General features: G+C 37.8%; 1 protein-coding gene across 9 annotated transcripts in view; it reads left to right on the top strand.

The window, feature by feature from the left end:
• BCAS3 (breast carcinoma amplified sequence 3) overlaps positions 1-15,060 on the top strand; it is a 424,087-nt gene that overhangs the window by 19,197 nt on the left and 389,830 nt on the right. For all 9 annotated transcript variants that reach the window (XM_014959877.1, XM_014959720.1, XM_014959802.1 and 6 more), the window contains exon 6: positions 4,769-4,841. In XM_014959877.1, the coding sequence (XP_014815363.1) occupies positions 4,769-4,841 (73 nt within the window). The remainder of the gene's footprint in view (positions 1-4,768; positions 4,842-15,060) is intronic.

The raw sequence follows: 15,060 nt of genomic DNA, 5'->3' as shown, positions 1-15,060 counted from the left end.
TATGAAAAGAAAGAAATAAATCAGAGGTACTTTTGAGTTCTGCATGTTATTAAGTATTCTGTCCAGGATATTCCTACATTTATCTGGAGCTTCACCTGTTTTGATAAGCATTTCTGTGATATTTATAGAAAAATCAAAAAAATTACTTAAGTTTTCTGTCTTGGTCAAATGGACTGGTAAGGTGGGAAAAAAGCAAATACGAAAAGAAATAAAGAAATTGGAGGTACAATGCTTAAAACAACTGTGGACGAAGGGAACCTTATGAATGAAGGGTTGAAAACTAGAATTAACGTGAAAAGTTGGAATTAATCAGGGCACAATAGTTTTTCATTTGAAAATCTAAAGCTGCTAAAAGTTGAAATTATGCAGCAGATTTATCTCTCTGCTCTACTGCTTACAGCTTTGATTTTGGTAAAATAAAACTTGAACCTCAAAAGCTAACTCAGCTTTACGTGCAGGTATACTTAAAAGAACTATAATATTTAGGTTGCTTTCTAAAGGAAGGCAGATGTGAGGTTTGTGTGTATCCGACCACTTGGGTGGCGTTAGTGGTTTTGGGTCCCTGAAGGCCAGAATAATTGTGTGGTGTGTGGGGCAGAGGAACCAGCCCCAGGAGCTGAACAAGCACTTGGTCACCAGAGCTGAGCTGGTGTAAGCGGGTCGTGCAGGTGTGCCTTTAGGTTTTGGTGTTCTGTAACTGTTGTGTGGGTTGTTATGGTATAATGAAGGTTAATGGGGGTGGATCAGAGAAATTACAGAACAGAATTCTCAAGCATTGCAAGTAAGCCTTTTATAGATACTATAGGGAAGAATTTTGGGACGTGACATCTTAAAATACTAATTTCTTTGAAGCTCTGTGGACTGACCTGTGTCCCACCATTTTAGTTCTGGCCACATCAAGTCAATGCTTTAGACAATTGGACCTTAAACTTTTGCCATGGTAGACTGATAATGTCTTTTAAATTCTTTGAACGAGATTTGATCAAAATAAAATACTTCTGTTTGTCTTCAACAAATGTGTGACTCTAGAAACGCTGATCTCTAGCAAATGTTTCAAGGTCAGCTTTTCAGTTTTGGTTGTTGGGTTTTTTTTCATCTAGAAGCCTCATAATTATCAGAGAATAAAATTGTGAGGCTGTGCAGAGGAAAAAACAACTTTCTGCAAGCATGCATAGCTCTGTGTCTTTGACAGAACTGTCAAGAAAATGTTCTCCAGCCACTGCTGGTTCTTGCATCATTGCTGTTTTCTTGGAAATGGGGGGTGGGATGGGCTGAGGAGGCAGCAGACATGGAAATCAACTGCAGGTTGAAGAGGTTCTGGGGTGATAACTTTTGGGGAATGTTAAGAACCAGGTGTGCTGATGATGCAGGTATTGGAGAGGGACTTTGAAACTGGAAACACCTGGGTGATGTTGGGAGTTAAGGGAGACAGAATGATACGATGCTTATGGTGTAGAACATAAAGTCCTGAAGGAGCCCCAGAAGGTCTGGGATGAGGCCAGCAGTCACAGTGCCGTTGATCAGGCACGATATTGGGTAACACAGAGCTTATCTGTGCAGGAAACGGGGTGTTTATAGATGCTGCCCTAGAGATCCTACCCTGAAGCTGAGGGAAGCATTCATTCCTGTTTTTAGGACTGACACGAACCTTTTCACTTCTGTTTCAAGTAGCACATAGGCTCTTTTGCATTTGTGTTCAATAAGAAAACAGACACAAAATAGTAGGGATTAAGAAATTTTAAGAAAGATTTATTTATTTACCTTTTCTCCCCTGAAAGGGAGAAGCAAAATAGGGAGTGAAAACCATCTGTAGTGAATGGCAGCCACGTGGCCAAAGGCATTTCCAGATACTGTTTGGCTGCTGCACTGAGCTGGGGCAGAACCACAAATGCTACCCGATTTTCAAGTAATGGGTAGAAATAAGAGGGGTTTTTAGAACAGAAGTTGCACTGCACTGATAAACGGCCGTGATGGAACTTGGCAGTGCAATGACACACCAGAAAAACATGTGCTGTTGCTAAATAGGTCAAAAATTGATATTTATACAGTGGATTTCTTACTTGAGGGAAACGAAGGTACTTTTCATAGTTCTGAGTAGCTTTTGAATTCCTGTGTGAGGTTTCGTTTTTATTCTTCACAGAGGTGTGCTGCTGCTGCTGTGACTATTATTGGCGTTATCGAGAGGCCTCGGCAGGCCCAGGAGCCATCTATTCACAGTTTCATCAGAGGCACAGCACATAAGCTGCTTTGAGCTTATGTGTGGATAACCTTTTGACTTCATAACGTTCTAAATGTTGATTTGTATGAGATTTCATTTGGCCACAGATATTTTTTTTTCAGTTTTAAGTATACTAACCAAAGCTAGATTTTTATTTTTTTTTTTTGAAAAAAAAACATGTATCATTTAGCTAAATGGAGCTGTAGATAAGGTGGTGCCTTGTTGGCAGGAAGGACAGTTTTCATTACTTTAATTGTGTGATTTGTCGGGATTTTCAGCTTTTTATAAATGCTGTAGTGTTATATGACAGAATTAAAAGGATTTAGAATAAAAGGAGTTTAAGGAAAAGACTTTGCAACAGGATTTCAATACTTTTTGTATTTGAGGGATTTAGCTGGCTGTTTTTCATTTCCATCATCCGGCTGCATTTTGTTAAACACTGTGCGTGGAGCAGGTGTGTGCAACGTCAGTGCATCGCACATGCAAATAAACACAATTTTACAAATAAAAATTAATCCACCATAACTTGGAAGATTAAACCCCACCGCCGAACTGGAAGGGGTTGCTGACTCCATTAAGCATTGCAGGGAACAACACATGTCGCTTTTTGCAATCTCATGAATGGGACTGCTATTAACCTGATTTAATGCCCCGCAGAGTCCTCAAAATAATGATCCTTTTCTGCAGTATTAATATTTACATTCGGAAAGTATATATTTGAAGTAGAAAATGGATTTCTTTTTTTTTTTTTTAAATGAGAGCCTCGGTCATTACAGACTGAAATCAGAAGTTTAAGTACCTGTTGTACAAATTTTGCAAATCTGTGTTGTGGGTATTAAAACCTGGTGTTCCTTTTGATTCTGTGGGGTTGTTTCCCTGTGTTTCCCACCAACTTTCTTCCCCTTATTCCCCCTTCCTCATCGTTAAACTTAGAACTACACCATAAAGAAACATGTGAATTCGTGTCTTTAATATATCCTAGTTTAAAAAAAAAAAAGAAAAAAGTATAGTTAAACACTTAAGTTAAAATCCTGGCTCCACTTAAATCAATGTCAGAACTGCTGGTGGAGTCAGCGTTTCACCCTTAATGCCGAGGGACTGGCAAGTGAACAGAGACAAACGCAGTTCATCTGTTACTTGTGTCGAAGAAAACAAATTGGTTGCCAGATTCTTAAGAAGACTATATGTTTCATTTATCAATTTACAGGTCAGTACATACAGTACAGGTATGACTCATAAAAGCCCTTGAAATAATAGGAATAAAAGCAAAATACATTTGGCTGGTTTAGGTTACTTGTAAAGCTATTGTTGATGGTGAAATTATTGATGTGACCCACTTGACTTTATAAATACCCAAATGTGTAGGAGGGAAGACTTATCCTTGTACAGATGAGAGTACTGAACAGTTTTTGTTACAAATTAATTGCATGTACCCGAGTTATTAATAATTAACAGAGACTGTTATGTCAAAATGTATATTGTTAATTGTTGTGCCTTTCTGAATAATGGATTTAGTGCAGTACACCAGTATTTGTGAATTAAATGTTGAACAGACTATATCACTAATATTCTTTATAGATCAAAGGGTTTAGTGTATAAAGAAGAAAAAAGTTTTTCCATTGTTCACTACATGAATACCTACAGATAGATAATTAAAAAGGCAAAGGTTGAAAGAAAATGGAGGAAATTTAGTAGTGTTGTTAATGGTGGCTGTTATTCTATTATTTAAGTCGGGTAGAAATGTATCCTGGAATTCAGTAAATGTTGTTTATAAGTAGAAGAGAGACTTTTTTCTTTTTGGACTCAATTTTAATTTTATTTCTGTTTACGTAGCAATAAGGCAAATTTTTCAAAGCTTTTAAAATCCCATTTTAAGAAGTGTGGCATATTTAACAATTGGCTGGTTCTGGGGTGACGGTGTGACTGCAGTTTGGGCTGGGTTTAATTGGGCTGCACTAGTGCCAGGGGTGGTGGGATGCACGGACCCCCGGGCAGGCAGGGCTGGTGGAACTTACTGAAGACTGTTTTGAATTTAATCTTGTATTTTCTTAGGAGCAGGGCACGGGCTGAAGCACGGCCGTGCTTCGGGCAAACGCTGGCAGCCAGGCTTGTCCCCTGCTAAAGAGAGTGGCTGCTCTTATGGTTAACACTCTTATATTCCACTTCTACCTCAGCAGAATAAATTGGAAACCAATGTGGGAAACCCACGCAGAGTTGGTGACAGCATTATTACAGACAACTTTTATAAAACAATGAAAAGTGAGAAAGTGTTACTTGTTACAGAGTCCTTAACCCCGACTGAAATGAATAGAAAATAACTCCAGAATCCCGGCCAGATTTTGCTACTTGTTTTGTTACTCATTGCTGTCTCTTTCAGCAACTGTTCTTCCATGGCTCTGCCTGGTTTTAGTATTTCTAATCTTCTCCAGGCTGTGAGTTCTGTGTTTTCATATATTCAGTATCTTTCCACGTACACACCTGTACTTTAAAAGGTAACACAAACAGTAAACAGCGATTTGCTTTTTTCTCTTTTGTTTTCCCTCTTATTAGGTGCTCAGAAATGTGATAATTTTTCCGAGAAGCGGCCTCTACTTGGTGTGTGCAAAAGCATTGGATCTTCTGGGTAAGCATATTTTTCATGCATAAAGTCTTGTATATAGATTGTAATGCCCTCTAAGAAAACCCAGTAGATTACATTTTTAAAGCTCTTTTCCTTTGTTGCTAATGGGATAACACTGTGAAGGGCTCTTAAAGGTTTTTTTCAGTGTGTCAGCACACATTTGCCTATGAGTTAGCCTTTTCAGAAGAAATGAAAAATAGAGACTCTTGATATAAAATAAAGGAAGAGGTATTTTAAATTCATTTGTTCTCATTGGAATCACAATTTTATGATGAGCCTTTTCTGATACTAATCCTGGCCAGAATTATTATTGAAAAGTGTCTACAGTAGTAACTGTGTCTTAAAAAGTGATTAAAAGATGCTTTCAAGCAGCAGTTGTATCAAATGACAAGTGTCAAGCAATTTCATTGTTACAGCCACTCACTGTTTATTAGCAAAATACATGGTAAATCTCCTTCTTTGAGTTAGAAAAATAAGTTAACAGACTTGTCTTGTGCTCTCTGGACAGTATTGTTGCATCACTCCTCTCACAAAAGAAGGTCTAAAGTTATTTTATGTCTGTGTTAGATATGTTGATTCAGACGATGCAAGGGATTTATATCTATACCTACCGGAAAATATTTGCTTTTCAAGGGTAATCCTCTACACAGAGATTGAAAGGCTAAAGAGTTGAAGTAAAGCCTCTTACAGTAGTAAGACTAATTCTGTGCCACACCTTTTTCAATTAAGAATTTAATCACTCTGGGTGTGGAGGAAGACTGTCAAGTCTCTGTAAATGTCTCTGTATGTATCATTACTGTGTTAAACGACAATATTAATGTTACCTGTCTTAAATGTTTAAAACAAAACCCATATAAGGTAGAGAAGTGAAATGTGTTTCTGTTGGTGTGTTTACAGCTTGCAAAGCTGTTTATAGCAGCGCCTTTTCTTCCCGCCCCTCCTGCAAGTGTGTGTAATCTCCTGACTAACTTTTTCTAAATAAGAGTGCATGTAACCGGTGGTGTAAATACTGCTCTTGTAGGACTATATCGGAATCTAAGCAGGGTATTTATATACATAAAGGAGATGTTGGATTGAAAAAACTTTCCTTCATACCTTTGTTTTAGAAGCTGAGATATCTGAGAAATGATCAAACTATAAGGGTTGTTATTTTCACTGTGTGATTGTGTTCCTCAATTAATGGGCAATACTTCAAAGATTATTGGTAGTTTTGCTTTTCTACCAAAAAAAAAATAGAATGTTTTCAAAATGAATGGATTGGTTTGTGTTAGTACTTATTAGTCATTAAATATCTGCAAGTAGATTTTCAATCAGGCTTTCCACTGTGCCCAGAAGACGAGCGCATCTTTAAGAAAAGGAGACCCTACTACAGGCTCTTGTTTTACCCTTTTAATAAAGACCCAGTTTGCTCATGGTGATAAACCTTCAACAGAAAATTCTGAAAATGCTTTTCTACATTTACTGTGCATTGCAAGTTATTTTTTGAACAAATCCTTGCAAATTACCTATTTTGTCAATAGCTTTCAGATTAAGAGTTCTTTAATAGTTTGCCCTCAACTGGAGTCACACTCCTTTTAATTGGCTCAAGTGTCACACTAGTTTTTTCTTCTGTTACATTCACAGAACACTTGATTGCATTTCTGTAATGATTGTTATGCGTAAAGAAGACTTTGTGTAGAACATTAAAATAGCTGTATCACAAAAGGCTGCTGAACCTGCATCACAATTTTAGTTCTGTTCTTGAGGTTTTGTGCTTAACATCATTCCCTTGGTATCTTAATGGTTGTAGACAGATAAAACACCTTGTTTAATCACATATCTGAAGAAAATACAACATTTATTCTAGAGGATTTATTCTGAAGCACTTGATATTTTCACTGCAGTCGTCTCCTCACCTACTTTGGAGATTATGCTGGCAATGGCATGAAATACTGCAGCTGTCAGCACGTTGCTGAAACTGCAGGGAATGGGAGGCCGATCCTGCCTGCTGCAGTGGCAGGTAAAATATTCAGTGCAATGATGTAGCACTGACACTAAAATATTTCCCGTTTACAGCAAGGTAAACGGAGTGTCTAAAAGACTGAATGGTTTTCTCAAAGGCAACTGGTCCGAAGCAGATCCAGAAATGAAATCCAAATCTTCCAGCACGCAATCTGTGATACCGATACATTCATCTACATTGTCCTTCTTTAATATAAATTGAATGAGATTGGATGTGGTTATGACAATGGGGCCAATGTCTAAAGCAGTTCTGCCAGCACAGCCCCCCTGCCCTTATCCTCCTCCTCACTAGGACACCAGGTTGTCACTTTTTTAAAGGAGAAACCTGTGGCCTCCTGAAGTGGCTACTTCCAACAGTCCTCTGGCTTGCTCCCATTAGAAACCTGTGGCCTCCTGAAGTGGCTACTTTCAACAGTCCTCTGGCTTGCTCCTATTCAAATTTTGCCCAAATTTTGCCCAGGTTATTGTCTAAAATCTGTCAGAATCATTTCCCAAGGAGAGTGATTCTGGGGGAAAAAAAAAGTTTGACTTCTTCAGACTTGATAGTCATTTGGATTTTCCCTGACAGTACTTCAGAATTTCAGACTTCTGGTTGCTCAGCTCAAATTTGCAGCTATTGTTACTCTTTTCTTGGGACATCCCTGGCAATTTTCACATTTCCAAATAGTTTCTGTTACTTTTTGTTGTTAATAAATAAGGGACATGGTTAACATTTTGGAAGAGTTGGTGGCTGGCACCATGACTTATAGTGGAAGAATATTTTTGGACCCTGCTGTATCTGGTGTCAATACTGTAATTTAAATTCGGAAGAGTTGGTGGCTGGCACCATGACTTATGGTGGAAGAATATTTTTGGACCCTGCTCTATCTGGTGGCAATACTGTAATTTAAATTTTTTCTGTGGCAATCCCTTATATAGAATCCACTTTCAGTAGCTCTTCTTGAAATTGCTTTGAAGCTGTTAATTTTTTGGATGGAAGGTGAAGGATAAATGCATTTTACATGTGACATGATAAACCCTCAGTAGGTTATTAACTCTTTGTTACAGTTTAGGAGTTGCTGTAAATTAGCACGTGCTATTTTTGACTTTAGGAAAGCATGTGTTAAAGAGCTATCAAAACTGTATTTAAACAGTTCTGCATGATAGATGAGTGATTGTACATACAAATGTGTTACGTTTTGTGATTTTTCTGGACCACTGTGTATATTCAAATGCATAAAAATCTTTGAGAAATTTGAATTAAGCATAGATGAAACTACATGAGCAAGTTTTAAGTGTTAAATATGCTAAAGCATTTAAGTAGTACAAATCTGATGGAATATAGTTTTTATGTAGATCTACTACACAATTAAATGTATCAAATACATTTAATAGTATTTTATCTTTTAGGACTATGTCAATGAGATATTGACATGTTGAAGTTAGGAGCTGGGATTTCCTGGTTCTGACCACTAGTCTGCATTAGTGGTTACCGTCAGGAAATTCTTCTCTTTTCCTTCAGCTGTAAAGTAAATACACCATAATGAGGGGTATATGATAAAAAAGTATTCTTTTTAACGTAGAACACTTGTAAATCTGGAATCCAAAGAATTTTCAAATAGCGATGAATTAATAACTTCAAAAATATCACTTATATTAAGTAAGTTCAGTACTTTTCAGTATCACTCTAATGTACCTTGTACTTTAATGGGAAGAAATTAACGAATACTTTTGTCTGTGATAATATGCTAAGATTTCTTTCCTTCATTATGAAACAAAGATAGCTATAAAAGTACTTTATGCAAAATAATGTTTGCCTAAAATCAATGGTTAGATTTATGTTTCATTCCTGAATTTTTTTTTGCCATTTACACAGCAAAAGATCTCTTTGGTGATTTAGAAATGCAATCATTTACCCCAGAGATTCCTTTACATTTTACCAAATTACAGATTTTTGATGAGTCTAAAAGTATCTTGTTAAATTCTGATATGTCTTCCACAGCTTTAACAACACAATAACAACGAGAAATCAAATTCTGGGTAACTTGGCACGTGGATTGCATCTCTTTTGTAATGTAACCTAATACAGTAGCCATTGATATAACATGCTGATAAAACTTATATTCCTTTGAATATCAGCATTAAGTTCTTAACCTTCAGTTTAACATTTATTAATTTTAAGTCTTGATTGCTTTGTGAGAGTCATGGTTGAGAAACTGCTTTAAAAATTCAGTTTAACATTTATTAATTTTAAGTCTTAATTGCTTTGTGAGAGTCATGGTTGAGAACCTGCTTTAAAAAATTTATTTCAGTGTATCTAAAATCTTAAACTTTACACTTTGAAGTGCATTTCTGGCACCTGCTTTATGTAAAAATACTAGAGGGAGATTTGCCACTATCTCAGTCTTTTTATTCCCCATGATGAGCATTTTACCAGGGAAAATGAAGTTGGTGTTTTCTAAACTTTTGCCATATATCTGAGTTTCTGACTAGCTTTCGGTACGCACATTTTTGTATATTTTAAAAGCCAATTTTTCCATCTAGTAAAATGACTGAAATGTCTAGCATGGTTTTACTGCATAATCTTTTCAAAACAATAGTTTTCTCAGCCCCCAGGAAGGATGCAGTCTTGATACATAAATGGGAAACAGATTGTGTTTTTTGGCTGATACTGCTGTGCTGGTTTAGACGTTGGTTCAGTCAACTTCGGTCTTAGATTACAAGATTTGCAAATTAAAGTAAAACCGAAAAGGAAAGAACATCTGCATAAATTGTGTTTCTGTGGAGTTTTGTAGAAGCACGCTTACTTTGTTCTTGGTGATGAGATAAACAAATCTTTATACACACACAAATAGGATGTATGGTTTTCGGTACATATTAATGAATTTTCTAGGTGGTGAGACATCAAGATTAGTAATCTGTAAATTGAACAGATGGTTCTGCCCCCCTCAAAAAAGCAGTAGTGGTGGCTGCGAAAGTGCATGGCAGAAATAGTCGATGTGTGCTGTTTGGAGCTACTCAGTTTAAAAATAGATAAGACCAGCTATGTTAAATGGAAATATATTCCTATTTTCTTCATAGGGGTTGGTGAAACTATAGTTTGGAACATTCTGGATGTGTAGAACACCTTCAAATGTGTGAGAGGTCCAAAATGCATTAGACATGCTTTTTCTTCTGGTCAAATGTAAATGTCCCACTATCTTTAAGTGCTTCATTTTAGTTAATGGAGATGTTTAAGGGGAAATTGACCAATATAGTTTTGTTTTGGTTTAGATTATTGAGAAAGAAGTCACGGTTTTGAGAGGGACTGGAAACCTGCAATTTGGTAGATGATAAAGGTAATGAGAGTGAACAAAGAGCAGTGACGTGCCAGGGGGAAAATCCCCAGTGTGAGTAGGTGCAGAGAAAGGGAGATGGGGCCGGGGGCGGCAGAGATGAGTAACTGCAGTGTCTTACATCTGACACCACCTCTCCCGAGTACAGAGCACTTCAAATGCTTTAAACCCTAGTACCTACCTTTCCTCAAATGCCAAGTGTTCTGATGACTCAGGTGTTTACCCCATCGGGCTTAATTATGAGTTACCAAACTTTGTTTCTACTCTAAAGATTTTTTTCTTCTTTTCTTTGCTAAGCAGTTCATCGTACATAATGGACAAAATTCTTGTGCTGAAATGCATCTCAGTCTGGCTAAAGGATTGTGTTGGTGCAGCTGTGGCCTTACAATTTAACTCCTCCTCGCCTCGTTGTCTGCTGCCTCTGCCTGCTGCTCCCTGCCTCCCCGGGCTGGGCCCTTCAGCTGGTTACAGAACCAGACAGTAAAGGAGGTTACAGAAATAATCCGAGTAAAAAATAATGCTCCAATATTATTTTTTTATGATATGGATTATTTCAGTCACCTGGTTTACGAACAATTGCATGCAAAATGGCAAGGTGCAGCTGAGACCATAGCATTGTAGCATCCATTGTAGCACGAAGGTGGGAACAAGCACAGAGGATGGGATTTCTTAGGTTCTCTTTGCTGCTGAAGCTGCTCAGCCATGAACTCTGCTCTCCCTCGCTTGCTGTAATGCTTTATTCTGGTCCCACCCCTCTTTTAACAAAGAAGGTAGAAATGCTGTAAGTGATTTGTCTCAACAAACATGTCTCTGGATAACAATATTTCATCTTCTGTTCAGGAATCATTCAGCAGGAGGTGGCAGGGGGGAAAATCTTGAAGATCTCCTTGAAATGCAACCTGGCTTCCTAAGCATCCTTACAAAAAGTGTTTGCCGCTTTTGTTGCACGTGTCCTTTGTCCAAACAGCCAAATGCAGCAGGATAAAAGATTAGGAATTTATCCCAAAGTCTTATGGAGGCATGTACAATAATCAGATAATTGTACGAGTATAGCTAATTGAAAGATCAGTCACAGAAGATTAAAAAGTAAGAGTTTGAGGCCAGTAGACTTTCCAACCTTCTACATCATGGAGAGTGCAGGACGTCAGTGAGTAACCTACGCAGCCAGCCCGAAGCATGTGTTAGGTTTCTAGCATATATTTTTAGAAAGACATATTAATTTAATGATGTCGAGTGATGGAAAATTTTGGATGACTTGAATTGGGTGTAGGTCACTTGAGGGCATGAGAAACAAGAGGTAATCTTTTTTAATCATGGGAGGAGAAAGGAAATAAGGGCAAGTTAAAGAAGGAGGAGTAGATGGAGCAAACAGAATGTACAGCTTTGGCTAGCCAGCGTTTTTTTCCCCTGCTGATCGGTTTACAAGGGAAATCAATTGGCAGCAGATTTTCAGGAAACGTGCTTTATTAACGTGGCTACTGTAGATGAAAACCTACTAACCTTAACACAAGTTTAACTCCGGAATGTGTTTATGGGAGTGCTAGGGTTTAGGCAGAAAGCAGCTTTACACAAGTAAGAATAGAAGCAATGCAATTAAAGCGTTAATATTTTCTCACATTAATATTTCCAAATCACGTGACCCTGTTCCTTATCTGGCAAAGTAACTGGTTAATGCTAAAATCCAGTGTCCAGCCCTAAGTGTCTGTGGCTTTTCATGTTTAAAATTAGCTAGCTGTGAAATGATTTGTCAGAGACAAACAGCAAAGCTTTCTGGAAGGATCACCCAAGAGAAGGAAATTAGCCATGATGAATGAAGTTCTTGTTCCCAGTTCTCACACTGCTCAGAGGAACTCTCCCCGGAATATTTTTCCTGGAATGCCATTGCCAACGCGGTGGTTTTTGCTGTGGACTCACCCGGCCGTGCCAGGGCCTGAATCATGCCATTGAGTGTGCAAAGGGTGTAGCCGCTCAAGATAAAACACAGCATGTTTTTTTCAAATCACACATGAAAATGGGTTGGACAGATGGTTATGATTTTCAATTGTATTGGACACCGTGAAGTAGATTTCATGAAGTTCGTTAAATATTTGTGGTCTTTTATTGAAGACTCTGCAAAATTTGGTTGTATTTTTTTCTCCCAAGCCTTATTTTTTTGCAGACTGTCAAGGATTTATATGTTTAAATCTCTAGAGAGCAAACTTAATTCTTTTTGTTGTAAAAGCGTAGTAGAACCTTTCAAGTTGGGTGAAGCGCCCTGGTTTCTGTTATCCATGAGGGACTGAGTCCCTTGTACCATTGAAAAACTAAAGCACCATTCACTGCAGAGTGTGCCCTCCTATCAGCTGCCTTGCAAAGATTTCCTTCTGTTTTAGCAGATGAAAAACATTATCATCTCTGGTGATCGCAGGAAAAAAATCAGTTTAGTCTTAACAGGTTCTGTGGTAGCTTTTAAGATCCAGAGAGACACAACCCCTGAAGAAAGCAGTTTAAATTCCTTTCCGTGGTGTTGGATTTGGTTGTTATGTTACAGCCTAAAGATAGCAACGTCCTTCATTTTGAAAAGAGCTCTTTGGATCCTAGAATTTTTTCTTGTAACTTGTTTCTATAATTATATTAATGTACTCCGGCTATTTTTGCAATGTTGGAGTAATGTTTGCTGGTAATTCTGTGAATTTTCTAACGGATTAAGATACAGCTTTAATGGACAAAGGTAATGTTTCCATTTGTAAATACTGAGGGTAGGAAAGATCTGCTGTTCTCCTGACATACCAAATGTTTGTCCGAGTGAACCAGAGTAAGAAATAACCTTTGAACTATAATAAACTGTTAATCTTGGATCAAAACTGGACGGAAGAAAATGAATATTTGGAGTGAAACTTTGACCAGTTGGTGAGAACTGGGGGTAGTTTTGACCTTCTAAAGCTTTGATTTATTAAGCTGTGAAAAGATAAACTCTTCTCCGGGCGGTCTTTGGGCCAGCCTGGAGGTTTGGGAGAGCACATTTCCAAGCGGAGGCGTAGTTTCATTTTATGGCTGTTCCAGCCCCCCGTGCGTGGAAGGAGCCGGGGAGGAGATGGAGGGAAGGAAGTAGCCGTTCACTAAACGCAGATAAACCCAGCTGGAGCACGTACCTTCCCCAGGAACTTGTCAGAAGAAGCACCACAGGGAAAAGATAATGCACAGCACCATTACAGGCAGAGCTGCTGGTTCCAGGGCCACTTTAAATTCCACTTTAAATTATTAAATACTGTAAACGCTATAAAGTTAATTAGAAGAGGAACAAACTCTACAAAGATAAATGTGTTTTCAATATGTTTCTCAGGGAGGGTACAGTAGAAACCAGTGAATGAGAGGAAATTTATTTCTGGCAGCACTCTAGACATGGAACTGTGGTTGAACTTTTTACCCTAATTACGTCCCCGCTAATGCCTGCAGCGGTCTGGAATCAAAGCGGCCCTTCAGGCCCTGGAAAGTCTCTGATGTGGCGAGCGTTTGTTGTGTGATGAGGGTTACTTAAGAAAAAACGGAATATTGTGACAGGATTTTTCAAAATTTCTCAGTTACCACCCACCTCACTTGTTGCCTACAAAAATAGAGTAATTGTTTGCATCTGTGTGTTTTTGTCTGTCTTAGAAATAACTGTTATAAATCAATGTGACATAGACTCAGAGAACAGTTGAGGATTATATTTTCTTTTCTTATATGTTTTAGGGTAATTTCGATGTTATATACTGTAAGAAGGATTTAAAGTACATTGCAAAATAGTTAGAAATTTCAGGATGATTTAAGTCGTTCTCTTTTTCTGAGGGTACTAACACCATCAGATGTTGAGTTCCCAATCCATTAAAGACGATGCTATTTATTATGTTTTCTCCTAAATAATGGTTGTCACTTTGTGCTCGTAGTTTGAGCAGCTAATTGCAAACTGCATTAACTTACGGCCCTCGTATCTGTATTGTTACACAATTGCTGCCACTTGAGTAATTCACTACAACTTGACGTTATTTGAACTTTGCATCTGTTGCTAAATGCCAGTTTCTGTCTTACGCTGGTCTCTCTGAAGTCCTTGTCCTTTTTCTTTCCTTTCTTTCCTTCAATAATATTTAATATACAGAGGAAAAGTCAAGGGATTTTGCTGAGCTCAAGCGTTCATGCATGGATTAGGTTCTTTTGCATCTCTGAAGTGCAGAAAAAGACAATTAAAACACAATAAGTGGAATCCATTTAAAAAATCTGATCTAATTATTCTTTATCGCTGATCTGTTTTTTTGAAGCAGAATGAATATATTCGGGTAGCTTTAAAATTTTAAATTTACTAATTTAAAATGCATAATACAGAAGCTTTTTTTCAAAATAGAGATTTAGAAGGCTCCTTCTTTGTGAAAGAGCTCTAAGGCATGTTTTTAAAAAAGGATCTTGCTTAATGCCATCTTCCTTTAAATTCTGACTAGGTAATATATTAAGAATATCACCTGAGGAGATCCCTTACCACATTTTTGGATGGTTGCTCACAGACTTCTTTATAAAATCAATTGTGATTTAAGTTATTAATAGAATATTTGTACAGTATAATTATCTCAAAGTTTTAATCAATTTTGCCTGTATGATTTGAGGGTCCGTATCTCCCATTCCAGCATCGGCTGCACTCGGTGACCATCGCTGTGTTTGTGTGTCTTTCCTTGGCAGTTGTAATTCCTACTGGAAATATTGGCTGCATTTAAGTACAAAATTCCTCCAAATTTTGTGAAAAGAGGTCCAGTAGGTGGCTGTATTGGTGAGTTCACTGCATAAGAGAAATGCTATAACATAACCTAATGCTTTTTTTGACATTAAGCAATTCATGCAGGGTCTCGGCCTTCAGGCCAGGTTAAAGAAGAACAGACTTACTGGGTTCGCCCTTCGTAGGG

Source organism: Calidris pugnax, unplaced genomic scaffold, assembly GCF_001431845.1.
Source record: "Calidris pugnax isolate Ruff unplaced genomic scaffold, ASM143184v1 scaffold45, whole genome shotgun sequence".
Taxonomy (NCBI): domain Eukaryota; kingdom Metazoa; phylum Chordata; class Aves; order Charadriiformes; family Scolopacidae; genus Calidris; species Calidris pugnax.
The sequence above is the reverse complement of the archived record's forward strand: the minus strand, read 5'-3'. Positions and strand labels throughout refer to the sequence as shown.